The following is a 23,211-nucleotide window of genomic DNA, read 5'->3' as shown; positions in this document are numbered from 1 at the left end:
TTATACCTTTTAGCAGCATAACTGTCTGGCAAAAACTATTGTGAACATGTGGCGTAGAAGATTTAATGTGGTGTATTTTGACTGAGATTAGAAGTATTTAAAAACAAAGTCCAAATAACACATTAGCTAATTTTAAACCTGCCTGAGGGCGGGGGCCGTGCCCAGATAAATTGCTATGGCTTGTAGTCAGTGAAGTAGTAGTGGTGGTGCTAGTGAGGGATAAAGAAGGGCACAGGTTTTTTACATATGTCAGGAAGTTGAAATGAATTCTGGTGAGGAGCCTCAGGTTCACCTCGTCTAACCAAAGCATTAGAAAGCGGTTTGCCCCTGTCACTGGTAGAAAGCTAAAACTTGTTAACTTCTTTGTTAGCTCTCCTAATCTGGGCACACATCTTCTGATTCCAAGCATCTACTAGGACTGTGGTTTGGGACTGCAGTTCAAAGATAAGAAGACATAATTCTCATCTGTTTAAAAAAGGCATTTCTTGTCTTCTTAAGCCCTTGAACAGAATATGAAATCCACATATAAAAATAAAATCCTTAAATATTGTAGGACACAAGAAAGACAGGCAACTCTAGTACTGATCTTGTAACTTTACACATATATATTTTTACACAAGCAGTATTCTTTTCCATGACTATGTACCATATATTTCAATATTTAGGCTAATAAAGTTTCAGCTGCTTGTAAAAACTCATGTTTCATATATATGTATATATATATATTTTAATATATATATATATGTATTTATATATTTATATATATATAATTTTAACTCAGGTCAGTGTTAGCAGAACCCAGAGAGAAAAAGCTTTGTTTTGGCTTTTTTTTTTTGTAATTGATTTTTGTGAATAAATTCAAAGTAAGCATGGTAAAATGTGGAGAGTGGAGCAACCTGTCTAGCTGTCACTTTATCTTGTACTTATTACAAAAGCCTTTTTCAAAAAAAAAAAACATCTCCAGTTTTCCAGTCTGTGAAATGGGAGTTATAATACATATTTAGAATATTCCACAGAAGTAATTTCATTAAAGATCTGGATTAAAGCTAAATATTGACATTTTATATTTCTTTCCAACATACATTTTGAAATATCTGTACAGAGAACTATATACCTTTGCCAAATGTTAAAAATAAATTTTTTTGGACCTTAACTTAGCAGCTGTTCCTCACCTCTTAAGGAAAATACACTACATTAAATCCACTGTAATGTAATTCTTTCACTTTACACACATTATCTATATGTTAACACTCATATGTTAAATATAGCGGTGTTTTCTTTTTAAACTATTTAAATTTAGTCTTTATTTTACTTATTTAACTATATTAGAAACCTTTATTTAGAAAAAGTCACCACTTAAAATGGTTTGCTTTCTGAGAGGTAGTTCATTGGTTTCCCTTGATAAATAATTGCTGACAGAAAGTTTGGTGAAATATCCAAAATGGTCAGTAGTCTGTTTTGTACATCTGAGAAGTTTGATGGCACTTGTTGGTGTTTAGTATGGTATGTAACAAAATCTCTCGTTCATACAGCAAAATTTCGTGTCTATTGCACTGTTACCTTTCCAAGCAAAGCACTGTCAAAAATATTGGTAGAAGATCTGTTGTTTCATGGCAAAAATCTATTTTTAAAAATATTTGTTTTCTGAAGAAGACTTGTCTTTGATAAATTTTTATAAATTGTATTTTGCATGTTTGTCACCTCCTGACAGATGAAACAAACATGCTGTGCATCTTAATCCTATGTGCGGACTGTATCCTGCCACCTCTGTAAAAGAGGTTTTTGCTGTGGTGTTGTATTGTTATCTTAATCTCATTCAGAGAATGCAAGGAGAAAAAAAAACAACATTTGGGTATCCAGGTAACAGAAATCATTCAGGTCAGAAGTAATCTCAGAAGATCATATAGTCCAGCTTCGTGTGCAACAAAGGCTCCATGCTGAGTTTGGACCCAAATCACTTAGGGTTTTGTCCACTTGAGTCTTGAGATGCCACAGTCTTACGGGGGTATCTATTCCAATGCTTATTAGTCCGGAAGTGGCTTTTTTGTGTATGTGTGTTTGTTTTCTGGTGGTTATTTTTGTCTCTGAATATAGTCAGCAGCTTCCCATTTCAGTTATGACTGCTGTCTCTTTCTCCTTCCACATCAGTGAAGAACCGGGTTCTGTGATATTAGTAGCCTCCTCTTCTGGAATTGCAAGGTCTGATGCTTCAAACAGAAGCCAGAATGTGAGCGTTAGACTAAAAACATTTTGTTTGATTTTTTTTTTTCCAGTGGGACCTCTGAATTGCTTTCCTTGGTTCAATTTATGAAATCTTTATAATTTATTCTAAATGAGTCTAACAAATGTGATGAACAGTTACCATTTATTCTTTATTTGTTTCAAAATGTGAGATAAAATATCCTTTTTGTGCTCCTAGAAGTCCCAAAAAGGTACTGTGTTTTTACTGTATGTATATATATATGCATGGTTTGTCCTGAAATAGCAAATTTCTGGAGAGCTTAGCTGAGTTGCTGCTGGAAGTCTATAGCAAACTGAGTCCATCCAAAGCCAAGGTCATCTTTGCAAGGGCAAGACCTTAAAATCCTTTTGAACTGGTAATGGAGAAAAATAGTGCATTTTAAATAAGTACGGTGGCTCAAATAATTTACTTCAGAATTTTGTAGTAGTCCAGTCTATTTTGAATTTTATTTTCCATTCTTTGAAATGGACAAAATTTAAATAGGCATAGGGTGAAAGACTAGAATGCCACTACAAAACTGATATATCATACAGTTGAACAGAGGCTTGTTGTTCTATTTGCTGAATGACCTGTTTGGCTGCTGTATTCCATAAAGCTCCCCCACCTTGGTGCTTATGTTAATTCTAGATCTAGGTGTCAACTTGTGTATCAGTGATATGGTTTTGTCAATACCTGATTTCAGTTTTTAACTCTTTGGAGGAATAGAGAGACTTTTTATTCAATGATGAACATAAGAATAATGGTTTTGTTAATGATTTGGTAAAAAGTAGTCTAAAAGTAGAAGCCAAAAGCAGGCAGAGAACTAACAATGATTCTTCTGAATGCTGTAATTGCCATCTGTCCTCAAGAATTTTCTTCAGCTGAACATAAGTCTTACGCTAGTTTCTAATAGTTTGCATACTTTCAGACCTCCACTCTTCTCCACGACTATTATTTTCACTTGTACCTTTCCTTTTCCTTGGTTTGTTTAGAGGAGATAGTGGCTGCTTTTAAGGAAGCAGAAAAAAAGCAATCGGTAAAATGAGATATGTGGAGAGATTAGTTATAACACCTGAAATTTGACATTGAAAGTGGCCCATTAAGAATTAAGCTTGTGAGAACTTTGAGTAAGCACATAGGAGCCACCTATCAAGTTTTTTTTTTACAAGCACAATTTTCCCCTCCCTGGTTCATGTATTTGTCTTAGTAGTTGTTATCCTTAATAAATCTTTCTGAGAAACAAGGCAAATTCAAGTCATTAGCAGCTTGAAATTATTAGTTAAAAACTAAAAGAAACTGACTATATTGTCACTACTGCTTTGAGACACGGTTTGCTTTGAATTATTATGCAGATAATATTTTTCAGTAAAGTATCTTCTAAACCATGTAATACCTACAATTTTATGTCAGATTATTTTATGCCTGAAACAGACCATTTTTCAGAATTGCACTTGCTAACATTATTTTCTGTTTTAAATGAAAAATTCTAAAATACAGAAGGGAGCTTTATGTTGTGTAAGTTTGATTACAGCTGTTTGAGATCAGGGATTATATTGTCCTGTACATTTTGTACAACATTTAGTACATTGAGATACTCTTACAGTATGTATAAAAACTTTCATCCTTGAGTATTGGATCATTACTGGCCATTAATATTGACGTATTAGTAATTTGTGGATTTTGAGATTAAAGTGAATAAACACAATAGCTGAGAAATAACAATGGAGCACAAAGCTTTGATACTTTTCATTATCACAATTTGCATTGTAATAATGCAAAGGAAAGAAAGGAAATGTCACAATTATTGTCATAAATAATTACAGGAACACAATATTATGTATTTGTAATGTGATTGTAGCCTTTTAGTTGCCAAAACTTGAAAACAAAGTGTTCAGTTAATTCTTAGAAAAACCTTTTATGGCAATATTGCATCTTTGTGCAATAAAATGCGTCCTGTGGTATGCATGGCAATCATCCTTGGCAAGAGTGGGATTACGTCTTCCATGTAACAAACAGCTAAGTAACCACCAAATAACTGTGGAACTCATCCGTAGCATTTCTTAACATTGAGTGGTGCATTTGGTGTAGTAGCCTCCATAACAGGGACTGAAACTTCCTCCTTGAATGGAGGCGAGAACTAAGCCAGATTTGGAGAAAAAGGAAGTAGACAACGTTTGTGTTGGTTTTGATTTACTACTCATTCAATAAAGACTGACGCTTTTTTTCCTGAAGAATCATTTGTGAGAGATGCGTTGCATCTGCACTACTGTGTAGGACACTTGGTGTTCATCTGTGCATTTCAGTTCAGGATACGAGTTTTCTAAGCCTAGGCATAAATGGCTAAGCATTGAACTGCTTTATTACTGCTGCTATACCACTCGTTTTCTACTGTTTTGTTTGAAAGCCAGCATTTTAATTGTAATTGCATGTACTCAGAATAACATGTTTTGCATATGTTAATTCCTAATTTTTTTTAGTGGGATGCTAAAACTTTTAATATCGATGCTGGTGTTCTGAATGCTGGTGTTTGTTATGCAACATCCTTTGGATTTGCTGTGTTTAAATTAGCAGTGTATGCTTACCTACTAAACCATTTACATAGGTTACTTCAGTTCATGCCCTTCCCTAAAACAAAAAAAGTTCCAAGAAGACTTTTTGTTGAAAAGTATTAAATGTTTAATTTCCTTTTGCCGTGGTGGATGTAGAATAGTCCATTTATCTTCATTAAGGCATATAGCTTTAAAAACTTGTGGCTTTGCTACTTGTGAGTTATGGATGCATGCCCTCACTTGTCAAGATAAATGTATTATACTGTAGTTCTCTCCCCTCCCAATATGGATGTTCAAGTTGTACAGCAGATTTGACCACAAATAAGCAATTCTCTAAGGATAGAGAAGGAAAATGCACATACTCCTAGGAATATATTTTTCAGAGCTAAAATTGACATTTTATAAATAATTTCCATGTTGCAAACTTCAAACTCACAATCACAGCAATTCAGTGATATGCATTTGGCATGAGTCAGTTTCAGTTCTTAGTGCTTTTCATTGGAAATGGCATAAAAAGTAAGATTTCTTTGAATTTTTTATGTTGTGGGCTTACAGGGGACAGAAGATGTTCTTCACTTGTAGCTGTCTAACAGTGCATGGCAGCATAAATAACGAAATGGTCATAAACCTGAGCTGCACTTCTCAAGTCACATGTTCTGTTTCATTTTTAAAGAATCTAGAAACAAACTAAGCAGTTGATAACAGGTCAGTTGCAGGTGATAAAAGATATTTTAGATGGGACATTACTTCTTTTTCCACACCTTGCATAACCACGTTATATCTTTTGCATAGTTTTCTTTAAGCACTAGTATGTTTGTTCATAAACATATGGCATAAACAATACATTGCGATTTGAATTCCAAGGAAACAATACATTTTTAAAGATAGTCACCATATGTGATACATTCTTCACTGGAAAAAATACTGATGCTAGAGGTTTTTTTTTTTAATTTCAATAAGAAGGGTGGCTTACTTCTAACTGAACCTTATCATTAAAACATAGTAGACCTTGCAAAACAAGAGTGTTTCTTTAAATATTATTTGTAGATTTGCAATTGGACTAATTTAATAGAATCAAGTGGGTAAAGTACTCTTGAAATTGTCTTGATTTTTTTCACACAGACAGTTATGGAGACTGTTTTAGAAAAAGTGGTAATCTACATGGCACACTGTCAGAAGAAGCTAAAATAAGTCCAGTTATTAAACATTCTAAATTTTAAACACACACTTATTTTTAATAACCATGTTCACTATAAAAGGCCAGATTTTTATCTAGTTACCAATCGAGGAATCCAACACTTGTGAATAATCATATTAATTATAGCTATCCTCAAATTTATAAAATAAACCGAAGATAATTGTAAATTTCGTTTCTAAAACTCTATTATGCAAGTTCTATTCTGGGTTGGTGACCCCTGGGAAATGCTTGAAAAATGCAGTATAGTTATTGTTTTTTAGATTATTATGCTTTTTTGAAGCTAAGACAGATGTACAAAAAGATGCAGTTTTTATTTTGTATTGGCAGCTTCCAAATATTTAGTATCTATTTCCAAGAGCTGCAATTAGTAAAGCATCCATGGTACTGAAATCCACACATCCCACAAGCTAATTATATTTGCAAGGTCAGATTGAATACATATTTTCAGAAAAATAAAGGGTTATATAAATGTGTCTTCTACTTGGCTGTTATATCACAGTTTGTTGATCTGGAGTATAATGTGTACAATTCACAAATTTGTCTGATAACAGAAAGTGGTGTGTGATTGTGTTTATTTTACTAACCAGTATATTCACAGCAATCACTTCCAAATATCTCTCCAGTAAAGATGTGTTAATTACAAAACAGACAAGGTCTTCTATTATATTAAAGCTACTAACAAGAAGACAGCAGGAATCACACATGTAAATAGCATCATCAACCCCTATTTTAGTCCTCTGTTTTGATCTGTGAGTTGCGCATAGACCAAAGGTGCTATTAAAGACTCAGTATATGAAATAGGCAGCATTATATGAACAAAATTTATTCAACAAGAAAACAGACCTTTAACATGAATTTAACAAGCCTGAGAAATTATAAACTCTCATATGCTGCAGATTCATGCAGTGATAATAAACAAAAAAGGAAAGTAAGAGGTTTCCTTAAGCTAGCCAAACTGCTAATGGTTTTGTTATAAGCTGTCTGCTGTTGAAATGACCTCTGAAAAGTCTGAAGACACTTGTACTCAGAGAAATTAAATGGTCAGAGTGGTGAAAGAGTTGCACTGCGGAAGTGCATTTGAAAAAAATCCTACCTTTTTATTTCTGGAAAATATCCCAATGCCACAGACTTTTGTTTAACTTTTTATGTCTATGGAAAGAGAATTTAGCATGAAGCTTGGAAACTGTAGTTTTTACTAACATATCACAAGATGCATCAGATAATTTAAGTGTAATGACAACTTAAAATTTTTGGATGAGGAAATACCAACTTCTTAGCAAAATTCTAAGTAACCAAGTGGGGTGTTTTTTGTTTTGCTTTTAATTAATCCTCAGAGGTTCTGTGTTCAAAATACCATATCTAAAGTTTCCATCATAAAGTGCAGGGTGACCATGTTGCTGTCATCTGATTACATCATGCTGTACTTCAAGATATGCAAACGTACAGAGCAGATTTGTGTGCACCTACAAGTGCTTACTGGGGCTCTTTTCTTGAATCTTACTGTGGCGTAATTAACACCTAGTTCACCCATTGCTCATTAGTAAACTGGACATTAATGAGTCTATTTATTTTGGTATAATCCTCTAAAAGAGGAACTGATTTGTTCTCACCATGAAAAAAGCAATTACATTTGGTAGAAGCCAATATGTAGGAATTGTTGTTGTATTTATGCTTTTATTGCATATTAGGTCTAAATTTAGCCTCCAGGTTGTTGAGCATGTTAGTTTCTTTAAGATGGTTGCTATAGAGATAGCAGCAAATTCCTTTAATCTTAGCGTAGTTAAAATATTTAGTTACCATTGGTCGTCATAGTGCAAGTAAGACGAGAAATACCATCCGCATGCGTACTCATGGTGCCCTTCTGAGATTGTAGGAATTACAGTTTTACCTCAGTAGTTCATACCGCCTTCTGTTAGTGCAGCCTGCCCAGCTGAGGAGATGAGGTACTTCAGGCCTCACGCCCAGGTGGAGCCTGAGGCCTACCGGAAAGCACTTGTGATCAGAGGAAAGACACTAGCTTAATAGTCAGTGTCATTCTCAAATATTTTAGCAGCTAGTTCTCATGTTTTCCTTTGAAATTTATCCGAACATAACCTTGAGAACACTGACTAAAATGTTGAATTTATTATCAAAACCAAGTTTAATCTGTTGTTGTCGTTATTATTATTTTTTCTTCTTGTTTCAAATGGCTCAAGAACCAAACCAAATCCATAGTTTATGAAGCTATTCATTTTTGGATAAACTCAACACTTTCTAGTGAATTTCTCATTTAAACTCCAATCAAGGAGCACGGCCACTAAGATCTCAAGTTATCAAGCAGCTCCTCATGATTTTGGGATGGTGCCATGCAGATGTTTCTTGCTCCTCAGGGTAAATTTTTATTTGCTAGATTTTTTTCCCCTTGTCTAGCTTGTCTCTGGAGACCTGCAGTATAGATTTTTTTTTCTTTGCTTGACTTTTTAATTTATACTGCCTGTTCGTTATGGTTGGGCATTTCCAGGTGTTCATAAATTGGAGCATCTGGTTAAAATGGAACATGGAGAGATAAATACAATAGCTTGTCACAAGCGTTTTGAGATAGAGAAAAATCTGTTAGTAATAAAAAAGGAAAAATACAATTATTTTATATCTTTCAACAAGGAACGTATAGGTAAATAGAAACTATTTAAGGTCATTTTGAGAATTATTTTTTTTTAAATTATTCCCTTCAGTAGCATTAACATAAGATGGCATTTTTTCTTTACTGCATATTAAAAGTAATTTGTTTTTATTATTATTCAGAAAGGGATTGCCACTGTTACCTGACATTAATTGGGTCACTATCTAATATTTTTAATAAAAACATGTTTTGTACGCTTTCTGCAGGCTTTCTTAAGACATGATATATGCAGAATATTTATATCATGACATATATTGGGGCAGACACAGCTGGCAAGGTAGCTGAGAGTCTGCCCAGTAGGCCATAGTGGTACTGAATCACTCAACACAGATGAAATAGTTTGGTCTAAAAAAATAAAGGTGATGGGTTACTAGTGTTTTTGAGTTTACAGTTGGATAGATATTTATTTTGTTTAAATAGCTGCCTAATCAATTAACTTGCATCAATTTTATTTACACATGAATAACCTCAGTGACCTCAATAATTCTATTACAGTCTTAGTCAAATTGCATATGTATTTAGTTAACATTGCTGTAAATCAAGAAGAAAATGCTAGAATAATGTGGGAGACCTGATGTCACTTTCTCTGCAGACTTTTGGTAGCAAACAGTGTTTGATTTCGTGTTTTTTCAACACAAAAGATTTGTTTCAGCTCTAATTCCTCAGAATATCAGACCAGTCATATAAATGTATTTGTTGTTGGTCATAGTATGGAGAGGAAGAGAATAAAAATGAGTGTAGTAAAAGCTGCTAAAATGAGATTTAAACTATTTAGCTAAAAGAACTGGGATAACTCCTCGAAGCTAGACAGAAAAGATGTCTGCAAGTATGGCAAGAGCTATTCGTGGGGCTGCATGCGGCTGCATATGACCACAAGTCTGGCTAAAAGACCAGGGCCCAAACAAGAAAGGTCAGTTTATGGTTAATCTGTAATGGCGAGTACCCAGCAAGAGTAGTTTCGCGTGTGTTGCTGGTATGTTCTCAGCTCCATCACACCTGACACAGACGTTGGATAGGTGATTGGGTTTTATTCTATGGGCCATGCAATACTATTTCCAACTATTTTAATAGACAAATTCAGCACAGGACAGAATAAAAATCAGTGATGGTTTTCCTTTATTTGCGAAGAAATAGCACTGAATACTACCTACTGTGTACCTTTAAATCATAAATGACCTTGGTTTTCTTTTACTCTATTTTTTATTCCTGAGCATGACACTGACAAGGACTTTTTAATCCATCAGACAGTTTATAGACCCTTTCGTAGTCACAAGAAGCAAAAAGCATCTGACTAGAAGGGAATACATGGGGCAAGTTCCTTGCTGGCTATAATTTTGTTGTCATTTCAAGTATTGTGGTAGTATAATTGATGTGACAGGACTGGGCTTTAGACTCAGTCCCTTAGCTTGTGCTCACTTTCAGTTTTAGTCTCTCTCTGTCATTCGTTTTGATTGGATAAGATTTAGGTGACAAACATATGCATACCTTTGAAGCTTAGAGTAAGCATATATAAAAATTCAATGTTATCTGATTATATCATGTCTATAAAACTTACAGCTCCATGGAAAAGGTAGTAATTGGTGTCACCTTACAATACAAGGTAGTGTAGTGTGCTGATAGCATAGCCAGCAGGAGGCTCTTTTTTATTAATATTATAATTAAATGATTTTCTGGATAAAGGCCAAAAACAGATGAGAGTTGATTGTGCCTTGTCCACTGTTGCTTGGCACTATTAGTTGCATTTTCTAAAAAGAATTGACTTGACATCTTGTTTTTACAGGTTGTTATTGATGCCTTCAGATTGATCAATGCTAATATGATGGTCTTGGGACATGAACCAAGACAAACAACTTCAAATCTGGGTCACTTAAACAAGCCGTCTATCCAGGTAAACTCAGTGTTGATAGTCCTGTGAATTGCAGGATCTTTTCAGCAATTTTGGGGGCAGGTACCTAAAAACAGTAAGCTATAAGTTTTGTTTATTGTTCTCTCTTTAGCATTTTTCTGCATGCATTTGAAGTTGATGTGATTCATCAATAGAGTTATATATATGAAGAGTTTAAAGTTGAGCCCTAAATTAGCTAACTGAGTGTGAATGCCTGTATAATTAAATACTGCAAAGGTTAAAGTACTGATTTATCAAAATGCAAACTTTAAAGTAACAACTGATGCCATACTGTGTGACGCAAGATAGGTAAAAGATTATCCATTTTCAGTGCTGTAATTTAAAAAATTCCTTATTAGCATGTCTGAGCTTTCTTAAGTATAAATTATTCTGAAGTAAATTATGTAAAAAGTTTCTTCTATATTAATGATGTTGCCTTTCTGCTGTATGCATATTAAGTTTCTTGCTTAATATGTAATCTAGATTTAACATTGTATCGTGTCTTAAAAAAATCATTTTGAGATGATACAGTAATTTGGTGAAAAAATGGTGGACTAGGAGATTCAGTGGATTGTTTGGTTGTTTCAACTATAATGCTTCCTTTGAGAATATTGTCTTGTATTTCTCTGCAAACATTTGTGAAATTCAGTATTCAAAGTTTGATTTCTAAAGTTGACGGTTTGACTAGTGAGACAAAAATGTTGGTCTTCAATGAAGCAAACTTTCGTTTCAAGAAATAGCTTCTGATCTGAAGGAAGTATTCCCGAGAGTGATTAATGCTTTTTTCTGTGTCATTCTTCTGCCTCGATGTCTTTTCCTTTTTTCTCCCCAGAAAACTTTTTTCCCTTGCTATTCCCATGCATTCTAAAAGGCATGTGTTCTGGCACCCATGAATCAAAATTCATAGAATCAGAGAATCGTTCCTTCTCTTCTGATCTATTACTTAAACAATCAAAGCAATATCTGCTAGATAAACATACTAGGCAAAAGACAGTATGTTACTCGTGGTAGGACTGACATAGGGGCTAAACTTCTGCTGTAAGAGAAACGTCCTCTGGGAGACTAGATCACCATACCCCTAACTTTCAAAAGATCAGTTCGTTTTTATTACTTACACATTGAAACCCTTTTTTAAAATAATGATAATAAAATCCAATAGCTAAACGGTGTCTGCTTCAGAAGATGGTTGTTTTACTTTTGATTTTTGAATTGGTAAAAAAAGTGTGAACAGTAATGAGTATGAAATAACCAGTTAATACTCTTGATTGGATGTAGGCAAGCCTGCGCTTGCATATTTCGGGAGAATATCCTAACTGAGCTTTTCTGGACCATGTGTAATGACTCGTTTTGTAAACCCCTGTAGTATTGTTCAGCTTCATTATTTTAAGAGCACTGTCACTATAGCATGGCATATTTTAGCCACGGGAGTTTTTGGTTTCTCTTGTGAGAGTGTTTTATTTTTTGTTGGTTTATTTAATTTCCAAATTGGTAGCGAGCTGTTGCAATGTCACTGTTAGGCTAAAATCGTGGCTTAAAATGAGACTGTTCTTAAGCAGTGTTGTCTGCCCCCCCCCCCCCCCCCCCCCCCCCTTTTTTTTCCCCTCTAAGGACTCAGTTTAGTTTTGCTTTTGTTCTCAGGTCATGAGTACAGTTCTGACACAGTTGAGCTCAGCAGCAAACTTAACAGAGATTTCAGCTAGGCTGCAATTTCTGTTTCTTTCTCCAACAGTAGTTTTAAGGTATTTCTTAACATCTTAGAAATAAATATCCCCTTTTGTATCCCTTCATCCCTTTCTTTGTGTCTTTTTTCTTGTCTTCCTTTATCAACAGCTTTTTACTTGCTTTTTGTCTGTGCATCCAATTTGTAAGTCATGTTGGAATGGTGGTTTCCATTTGAAACAAAATACATGAAGAGCAAGGTTTACTTTAAAATGTAGAGCAAGTGCTTATTTTATGGGCTTCAATTAATCCTGTTGCAGTTGCCAAACTACAGCTTCTGTTCAGAGTTGAAGTGTTTTTTACCTTTTTTTTACCTAGATTGTTTACCTTTTACATTTGTCAACTCTTTAAAAGAGTGATTTGGGAAGAGGGGAGGAAGGAGAAAGGGCAGGTGGAGAAAGTAAGGACAAATTCGCAAAGCTGAAAATTGGCTGAAGCTACTCTCTTTGTACTGTAGCTCAGAATATAAATGTGGAAAGGTTGGCAGTGGTTGTAAATAAAAGCACTCAGCATTCTTTTATTTGTAACAGAAAGAGACTTATATTTTAGTAGATGTGATAGCCAAATTTATTGAGAGAGGTAAGATTTGAGAGAAATACCTGCGCATATGTATCAGTCAAAAGTTTGCAGGCAGTTAATCACTTTTTCCTATGATGGCTGTTACTTGTAGAATGAGTCCGTGCTTTAGAAACAGAAAGTATAACCACCAGTTGACAGACATTGAAAGATAGAAATAGGAACAGGTATATTTATCTGATATGTACCTATAGTCTGTTGTGCTTTTTTTTTCCTTTTTTTTTTCCCTTAAGTGATCTTTGAAGGTGGCTGTATTTAAATGAACTCTTCCTTTTGTTTCAATGGTGAGAAGCTTTTATACAAACTTTCTCTGAATTTTACAGGCACTAATTCATGGACTAAACAGACATTACTATTCCATCACTATCAACTACAGGAAGAATGAACTAGAACAGAAGGTAATTGTTTTAGCTTTTATTCAGAGGACAAAGAATTCTGCTCAAACTACTTAAGAATTGTGGTAATATTCTAATTTAATTGCTGATACTTTCAGTAGTTGTTTTAACTCTCCTGCAGTTCATGGCTTTTCTTCCATAAGAAAGCACTTAGATGTGTAGTAATGATGAAACCTTTCAAAAACACATTCTAATATTTGTGTAAGTACTTTGACAACATTTTTCTCCCCATGTTTTATGGAAAGTTCTCATGCTGTTCTCCACACTTAACAGGTTTGTGCAAAGTTTAATTTTCAGTGATTTAGGCTGAAAAAGTACCACCTCCCTTAGGTTCTCACAGGCTGGAATTCCAGAAGACTGAAGAATGTATTTTCTGAAACGGATTTGTATAACCAAGGAGTCTCAGGTTTTTTATTGGCTATAGTCACTTCAGCAGTGCTTCTGGTTGGTATGAATAGAGCTCTCGAAGACTACACTGAGCATCAGGAAGTTGTGATGTCCTGCTTAACTCACAGGACACATTTCTTACTTTACACAAACTTCACACATTACACAGAAAAAATATTGTTCAGTAACTGACAAAAAATACTCAGTTACTTTTGTATCAGACTTCCTCAGTCACAAGTAAAATCCTCTAGCTTGACAGTCTCAACCAGGAAAAAAAGTTTATAGTCTACAGAAGTTAGTTCTTGAAAAGCCAGATTATGTCCTCAGTTATGACTATGCATGTTCCTGGCTTTGTTACAGTTATAAATTGATTTCAGAGTTGGAATTCATGATGCAATGGTCAGAATGGTTTTCTTACTTAATTTTTACTTTTAGAAGGCTAAGAATAATAAAAATAAAACCAATTTTGAATAATGGAAGAATAATCTTGCAAATCAGGGAGCTGAAAGGAGTTTGTGAAATAGATAACCCTTTTTAGGACAGTATTATTCTAGCTTCCAGCTATTGTTTACATTAAAGTACAACAGTGTGGCTGGTCCAGTCTTATCTGAAGTTCCAAGTGTGTATGTGGTTTAATGGTTTACATATGTAAATGCAAGTAAGAGAATAATTTTGTCCAAGTTAAGGAAGCTTCAATTTGTGAGGCAGCACGTTATCTTTACGTGTCTCACTTAAGGTAGGTTGAGATCTCAAAAATCCCTTCATGGTGATGGTTACCTCCATCTGTAGAAAGAAAAGTACATGCTTCACGTATTGGATGAGGAGCCCATCACACAAAACCATACTTTAAAACCCAGATAGCCAAGCTAATCTATCCATACGCAGTTTGCCTACAACTCTTTCTGCCAGTAAATAAGATATTGCTAAAACAATGTATGACACTTTCAACTAAGTTCGTATGTTCCAAAGACAGTTTTCTTTGGAAGCAGCACAAAGGACGAAGTATCTGCTTTCATGCAGGTAGTAGGAATTGCAGGGTTTATAGGTTCTCAAAGACTTCTGTAGTAAATGTTTGCAAATTGAAGGCAAACTGAAACTGTTTGCTGAAAGACTCTTCCCTACAGTCCTTGAGTGTGCAGAAAATCTGCAAAATAGGCTTTCCTTATGCATGAAAATCAGGAAATTACCTTTGTAGTTATTTCTTCGCTTTTTCAAGACTGTCAGAATGTCATCAGAGAGCCAAGTACGTTTCAGATATTTCTAATAGTCCCTGCGCTTATCACCATCAAAAATCTGTTTCATTTTATCATGTAGTTTTTAGGGCTCTTTACTTTGTAGGAAGACAAACAGAAGTCATTCTTTGGTTGCTTTTGAAGTTCACTTCTTCACAACTGTGGCAGCTGCTTGCATACAGTTCAGGATAATCAGTGAAGTCTAAATAAATACCTCATACATTTAATCAAAGCATTAAAATATTTTTCAAATTCATCAGAGGCCAGATCCTTCAACCATTCCTTATGTGGTAGCTAAAATATTCACCTTCCTGCTACCTCTTCAACAATACAATCGTGCATTCTCAACCTCCAGCAAAAATACTAAATTACAAAAGAAAAACATTCCCATCAGAATAAATGTGACCCTGGTTTGTATGCCTCATTTTCATATTTAGAGTTCAAGAAGTTTGGTCTTTAAAAACTTAAAGGAAGCCTATTGTCTGCTTTAGCAGAATATTTGATTACTGTAGTTACTTAAACATTGCACAATCAATAATTTTTATTATACTTTTACTACTATAAATTAGACATCTGTGTAGTATTTTGAATGTATTTTATGATGCGTGCTCTAAACAGGTTTTATTTTGCAGATGTTGCTAAATTTGCATAAGAAGAGTTGGATGGAAGGTTTGACACTTCAGGACTACAGTGAACACTGCAAACTCAATGAAACAGTAGTGAAGGAGATGTTAGAATTAGCTAAGAATTATAACAAGGTATTCATATCCCATAATGATATAATTGTAACTGTTTATGAAGTGAAGAAAGTTATTACTTAATTCCAGAAGCAAAGATAATTATCACAGCCTTACTCAAAATGACTTGTAAAAGACTAGACTGTAAGAACAAAGCAATCATTGCAGAACTCTTTTGAACCTTGGGGGTTAATCTGATTTGTATAGTCTGCTTTCTGCAAAGGGTTTCTTGGGGTTTGTTTAAATTAGGCACAAGCATGGCTTTAATGGCCTTGTGAAGATTGTTTCCCCCATTTATTAATCAACTATGTGAAGTTGCCTATTAACTTTTTTTAAAATACTATGATAGCTCTTCAGGCGTTTTCACCAAGGTTTTGCCCTAAACTAGCAAAATGTTTAATGATGTGTTTTGCTTAGTAATGGGAGTAATCACATTAATTTTGTAGTTGTGCTTGGTGAAGAGAATTTCAGATTCCCGTAGCTCAAAATTGATTGTATTATTCATTCTTCAGTCAAGGACTACTTGACCAGACTTCAGTATAACAGAATAAGGTTGTTTATCGGTATTACTCCAGTCGATAGGTGGGTAGTAAATATTTAGAACTCATTCTGATGCCTAATTTCATGTTCTTTTTAAATAAAGAAATTATTATTGATGTTGTAAGAAAGAAGAATCACAGTTATTTGTGGTGTTTTAATACTGGCATTTACACTTAAAAATATTGTTTATAAATCATAGATGTCTGCAACTTTTCAATAAGTAATAAGCTTATCAGTCATTCTTGATAAATGGTATTTTTTTTTAACTTCCAAGAGGTCCTCAAAAATAAAATTCAGTTACATCCATTAGGTAAAGTTAGTGGATTCACATAATACAGACTATGTGTTTGAAAACAACAGGACATTATAAAAATATATTGACTCTAAACAGTATAAAATGTACTAGTGATCAAACTGCCAGTAGTTGAAACAATGTAGGTGACATTATTTTTATTTTTTTATTTTTGCTGTACTAGTTTAATTGTCTTCAATTATCTTTACTGTCAATACTCCTCACTTAGGATTTTTTGCTTAAAAGTTTTGTGAATACATCTTGCTTATCTGACAATAAAACCATTCATGAGTATTTACCTTCATCTTTTGTGCTAACACTTAGTAATTAAAACCATCTCTGCTGAAAAGCTGAAGTAGCTTTCCTTTTGACTTTCTAAAATGTGTTGCTCTTTGATTTTTCCTTTTTCTCCTTTTTTTTTTGTGAAAGAGAATTATATTTGAGAATCTTGTGGTTGGGGGAAAAAGTAAATGAAATCTGAAACACTGACCTTTTCTGTGTTTCGTTCACAGGCTGTTGAAGAAGAAGATAAGATGACACCTGAACAGCTGGCAATAAAAAATGTTGGCAAGCAGGTGAGGTGCGATGAATTAGAGTGAGGTGGAATGATACGCTTCGTTCATTCTAAATATTAATTTTCATATATGTGTGTAGGTGATTTTAGTTCTACATGCAAGATATTCTCAACTCTAAATAATGAATTTATTTTTGCTGAAGATTGTTGTGTAAGGAACAAGGCTTTTGACCTTAGGTAATCTGCAGTATATCTGCAAGTCATATTCTACATGTGTTTATATTAGATGCAGAGGAATAGTGTTGAGATTTCTTCCATTTTTTTTTCTCTTTCCAAGGAGATACATAAAGATATCCTAGTCTGTTGTACTGTCAGAGAGGCCAAAACCATGATGACTTTTAAAAAACAGTACTACTGAAAAAAGATGGGGGTGTAGTTGCATACATTATCATGGCTAAAGAGCCAGCTCACCCCTGTCCTTGGTTCACGAACACAGACAGTGCGTAGCTCCGATATGTACATATGCAAGTAAGCTGCACTGCTTTGTATTGCTGTTGAAGCAAAACAGTTTAGGACCATAGCTGAAACTGAAAACACCTACTCAATTCATTCTATCCCTTTGCAAAGTAAGGATGTATAGAGGACTTGACAGAAAACCATTTCTACATATCATTTTAACCTAAAGGTTGAGGAAATGTGCTTTGGTGGAGGAGAGGAGGACAAAACAGGTTGGTAAAAGGTTGTGTTCAAAATTCAAGAGGGGCAATGGAAACAAAAAAATGGCTTTAAAAATACTAAGCATGTCATTGAAAAACCAGTGTATATTGTATTGTTAGTGGCAGTAGAAGAATTTAAAGGCTTCTGGATTGCTCTTATGTGCCAGCTTCTAGCAGCTATGTCATAACACATCTGCACTATTGTTCAGTCACTCGTGTATTTCTGTAGCATTCAGAACAATAAAGTTTATGCACACCTACACATACATAAATATATATAATTAAACATTGTAACAAGGATTGTATTTTAACAGTTTTGATGTCATCTCAAACATAACTCGAGTTTCATTCGTCTTTTAAATAATTAGACGTATGTGGGGGAAAATATCTATTTTGATGCAGTTCTTTATAAAGAAAAGCCATTTTTTCCTGATAAAATTACTAAGTAATTTCTGTGTTTTTTTCTCTGCAACTTATATAGAAAATTTTGTAAACAGACAGCTGCTCGCAATAGGTATATTATGTTATTAGGATGCATTTGCTAAGAACAGAATATTGGAGAACTACATGATCTTTGAAAATGAGTTATTTAAGAAAGCTTACATTTTATGGCATTCCTGACATGCTGATTTTCCAGTTCACTTTTACATAAACTCAAATGAGTTCATTAGATTTTGACAATAATTCTTTTAAAGTAGTAGATAAAATTCCCATATGATTGCCTTCCATGTTTTCTTTACAAACAAGAATGCTACAACAATGCAGCAGTAAAATTTAGAGATGTTTTTTAAACGTTCCTGATAATTTTGCAGTATTTTCAGATTAATTACTTAATCTTGATTCTGAAAGTTATTTTAACCGTTTATGAATATAGTTAAGTTTTCAACCAGAAATAATGTAATTATTCTATGTGAATGCCCACAAGTGCACACTCAATTGAGTAATAGTGTGTGGGAATGTGTATTTTCATAATGCTGTTCAGGTTTAGCATTCTATTTGTCAGAACATTTGAACATCTCATTGTGCATTTTCTTGATAGGTATAAATATGTTAATTTTCTCAGTTGACACAACTATTCAAAGACTGTGTTAGATCATGCTTGAGGCTTTACAGGATTAGAATACATATTTGTACAAAGATCTGAAAACAAATTGCAGTGTACCAGAACTGAGCTTAAAATATTGGACCTAGTGAGATGCATAGTGAATTCCACGTGTTGTGTTTTGTCCTTAAAACTCACAGCTGTCATGGTTACTCTTCAGATGCTGGATAGAAATTTCCTTCCTAAACCTATCCTCTGCTTCTCTGAGTGATAGTATGGACTAATCGTTTGGCAATTTAGTCATTTGCTAGGTCTTGTTAGAAAGGAAAATCTGGGAGCTTCACTGTCTTCTCTTCCTTAAGTCACAGCCTTCTTACATAGAAATGAAGTAACTGAAATCCTTCACAGAGATATGTTTTATTCATTTCTCGCATGTTATCCTATTTATTTCAGGACCCCAAACGTCATTTAGAAGAGCATGTGGATGTGCTGATGACTTCAAACATTGTCCAGTGTTTAGCTGCTATGTTGGATACAGTTGTATTTAAATAACCGATTTACTGTTTGTGATGCTTTCTGTGTATATTTGTTTATTGTTTCTAATACTCACAAAACAGAGACTGCTGAGGCTATATTTGATTAAACAGAGACATCTGACTTCATTTGCAGTCTAAGCGCAGCTCAATAACACCTTTCAGTCTCTAATTGTGCAGTTGCTTCAGTTTTTTTATGTCAGGGTCTTTACAGACTCCAAAGCAATTCAAGAACACAATGTGGGCAAAAATGTATTACATTTTCATTTAATATTTTGGGAAAAAAATCAGTAGTACATATATATTTTGATTGTTGCAACATAATAAAAGTACATTTACAAGCCTGTCTTAAGTTCTGGAAGGCCTTTTTTGTGAGAGTGGGGGGAATCAATGGTGTAGTGCTGGTAAAACGTATTTCTATCCACTGTAGAACTACTGAGATGTTAGTTGCTAGGACAGCAAAAAATCTCTAATGAAATTTGGCTTCCATTGATTGCTAAATACTCTTTTTAAGATTTTATATATATATACATATACACATATATATAAGCGCTGAATTCCAAGGATATACAAAAAACAAGTGCTGAAAATTACGATGACAGCTCCCTTTCAATATTATTCAAGCTGTAATATCCACAGAAGACAATTGACCTTAAGAAAATGAATTCAGTTATGCTGATAACTGAATCACACAACTCTCACCAGCGGTGTCATAAATAGCACTATTCTGAGAATAAACATTAAAGTGATGGGGGCTGCTGTAGGGTTATATGAACCCTCCCTCCTGTGAAAGAGGAGGTACATAAGATACAGATATATGGAAGGAGTCCCAACTGGAATGTGACATTTTAAACCCTTTCCATGGACTAGAAATGCTTACGGAAGGGCAGGTGGGTTGGCTGCTTGGTTTTAAGAAGACAAAGCCAAGCAACTGTGGTTGGGGAGTGACTCTGGGTTTTGGGCAGGGGTGGGGGGGGTGCATTTTAAGTATGGGAGATGCTTAGGCTGATTTGATTCTTCTGTCTGGGTGGAAATGTTCTTTCTGTATCGCTCATTCACAATATTTTAGCTGCTGGATTTTTTTTTAACTGCAACAGTTGCGACAGATAAATAGTTTAGAATTCATCTTTGTGTTAAAGATTCTAAGTTATTTGACTTATTTGCATCATAAACAAATGGACCATAAATTTATGTCTTATTTTCCACATTGTGCCCAGTTCTTTCCTATTTCTTTGTTCATTACCATTCAAACATTTTTCTTTTGTTTGGAATTTCTTATTTAGGCCTTCTACCATTTTAAAATAACTCTCTCTCAAAGTATATTTAGTGTGCATTTACTTCAGAGGGGAACATGCAGATTTTTGCAGCTGCCCTCCTTATGGCCTTCCCTCTGCCCCCACAGTAGGCAGCAGAGTATCAGACTGGGAAAATGCAGACGTACCAAACCACGTTTGTCTGCCTGCAGTTAAGAGAAGTGGAAATGTTTCTGGCAGTTTGCACTAAAAACCAGCGTATCACTGGGGAAGGTTGTATTTGGGCCTTGCCATTGTCCAGTATATGCTTTCCTGCTGCACCCTGCGGAAACGAAGGGCAGGAGCTGATGTGGGGGCCTGCAGTGGGGCTCTGCATCCGTGCACCCCTGTAACACCAGGAAGGACACGGATATTTGGGGGCAGTCATGGTAACATGGCACTGCGGAAACGGCGAGGAGCTATTGCAGTGCTGCAGTGTACGCATGCGTGGAAGGCCAGTGCAAGCTGGGAGCCAAAACAGTAAGTCTTGCACATTTTTCTAAATTTATTTTAACAAATGTACATCTTACAGAGGGTAGCTGAAGGGAAGCTGCTGGAGATGCGGATCTCCTTAGTATGAGCGTGTGCTGTAATAGCCTGCTTTCTATCCAGTCCTTGGTTTGACTTGGAGGCACAATTTTCCATTTACTAAGATGGTTCATGAATAATCAAAAGGCTGGGTTTTGGGGCATCTTTCCTCATTTTTGTTCAGTCCTTTAGGAGCTACGCAGAGGGATTTGGAAGCGTGCACGCATGCTGTAAGCTGAAAAGCAGCAGCCCATATACCATCCAGGAAGAAGAAAGGTTTTCAAGCAGCCACCTTCTGAGCCTCCAGCCGCAGCAGAGCAGACCTTCATTAGCAGCTTGACCCCTCATCACCTGTCAGCACGAAGGATGGGCATATTGTATTAGCAAACCTCTCCTTCTTTCTATGACAATTCTGTAACACCACCTGCCATTGCATATCCCCCTATTATACCAGTTTAGGAGTTGTGCACTGAAGATTTTTGGCATATATTAACACTTCCATGTGATTGGCAGTACACCACTGAATTCATTGCAGCTCTGCATGTATATGGGTGTAGCAACATAATTCAGGGCAGCGTTTCCCAGGGTTTAGCTGTGTTTCGACCCATCTCCCGCCCATGTATCTAAATCCATTACCTTTTTATCAGTTTCAAGCAGAGAAATGCAAGGGTGGGCATGCTGGTGAAGCAAGTGTCAGAAACAGTAGTTAGGACTGATATTGATAAAACTATTTTCTTAGCACTGAAAGGAGAAGGTAGAGTATGGGAAGTTGCCTGCACTGTACCACAAGCCTGCGAGTAAGCTTACCTGCTTGCTTTTTGCCTCACAAAGGATTTTATTAGAATAATTTCCATGCAGAGGCAGTGTATGCCGGCTTCCCTGAAACACCACGTAGTTGAACTAGCACACAGTTTTAAGCCACAGAAAAATTACTAAACGGCTGTGAGATTTGGGAGCGTTGAAATACGCATTCTGACAAGCCAGCCTGCTTCCTGCCTTCTCTGGATTCGAGTTTGCGAAGTTTCGGCCTGGCTTCAGCTGATTACGTGTCGGTCTTGATTTTATTATGAGGGGGTCGGGTCCGCGCTAACCGTGAGTGGAACTGGAAGCCGGCTGCTGGGTGTCAAGTGGAAAGAGGTGTGCTCTGTAACATACCTCAGGTCCACACCGCTAAGGGGAAAACACTACGAAAAATGAAAAGAGAGAGCTCCTCCCGGAGAAAACAAACAAAAAAAAAAAAAAAGAGAGGAAAAAGGGTGATTCTAAAAACTCATCAGCTCGCCTGGGAAGAGGCACGGGGAGCGACACTGAGGCGGTGGAGAGGCAGGCGGCCGAGTGCCCGGCGCGGGGCTCGCTGCGGGCCGCGCCGGGGCTCCCCCCGCTGAGGGACGGCGCTCACCGCCCCCCGGAGATCAGAGGCCTCGCCCCCGCCTCTAAGCCCCGGGGGGCTCGGCTCGGCCCTTGCGGGGCTGCCTCTGGGCCCCGGGGCTGCTCCCGCCGCCGGCCTCGGTCGCCTCGCCGAGGGAGGGCCGTGGCGGCGCTGCTGCCGTGAGGCGAGGCGAGGCGAGGCAGCCGGTGACAAATGTATTACAAAAGCGCTCTCCCCTCCCAGCGCTGTCTGTGGGACTGAGTCACTGAGGGAAAACAGACACCGAGTGGAAAGCGATCCGGAGCCGGATGAACGCCTTCTTCGCTGTTTTGCTGACGATCTGCGGCATTACAGCGCCCTGCTAAAATATTTATTTACTAGAGACCCGCAGACACCACGCCAGGGCAGCGCCGCTGATGGTTACTGCGGAACTTCAAAGGGGAGACCCGCGGCCGCCGCGCTGGGGGCTCGGGAGGCGCTCGCACTGACGGGGGGCTCCCGGTGAGGGGCTCCGGGCTCCCGGTGAGGGACTCCCGGTCCCCGGTCGCCCCCGGCAGCGGGGCGAGCGCGGCGCCGCCCGGGTGAGCTGAGGGCAGCGGCACCCGGCCCCGCCGGCGGCCCCCGGACCCCCCCATTCCGGCCCTCCCCCGGCACCCAGAGGCGGGGGACAGGCGCGCAAGTATTTGGAGAAACGCAGGGCTTTTGGTTTATTTTGCAGCCGTAGTCAAAAAATAAAAATTAAAAAATAAGAAAAAAAAAAGAAAAAGAAAAATTATTAAAAAAAATGCTGGAAAGGTCACATAATAATGAGCTCTTATAGCAAACAC

At 36.5% G+C, this 23,211-nt stretch overlaps 1 protein-coding gene across 6 annotated transcripts in view; it reads left to right on the top strand.

Annotated features, from left to right (window-relative positions):
- The window catches only part of PSMD14 (proteasome 26S subunit, non-ATPase 14), a 47,768-nt gene extending 28,227 nt beyond the window's left edge, over positions 1-19,541 (top strand). For all 6 annotated transcript variants that reach the window (XM_040561720.1, XM_040561722.1, XM_040561724.1 and 3 more), the window contains 5 exons: positions 10,408-10,515; positions 13,131-13,205; positions 15,454-15,579; positions 16,903-16,965; positions 19,116-19,541. In XM_040561720.1, the coding sequence (XP_040417654.1) occupies positions 10,408-10,515; positions 13,131-13,205; positions 15,454-15,579; positions 16,903-16,965; positions 19,116-19,214 (471 nt within the window). In that variant the 3' untranslated portion in view covers positions 19,215-19,541. The remainder of the gene's footprint in view (positions 1-10,407; positions 10,516-13,130; positions 13,206-15,453; positions 15,580-16,902; positions 16,966-19,115) is intronic.
- Positions 19,542-23,211: the final 3,670 nt, after the last annotated feature.

Source organism: Cygnus olor, chromosome 6, assembly GCF_009769625.2.
Source record: "Cygnus olor isolate bCygOlo1 chromosome 6, bCygOlo1.pri.v2, whole genome shotgun sequence".
Lineage (NCBI taxonomy): Eukaryota > Metazoa > Chordata > Aves > Anseriformes > Anatidae > Cygnus > Cygnus olor.
Note: the sequence above shows the minus strand (reverse complement) of the source record. Positions and strands in the feature narration are given on the sequence as shown.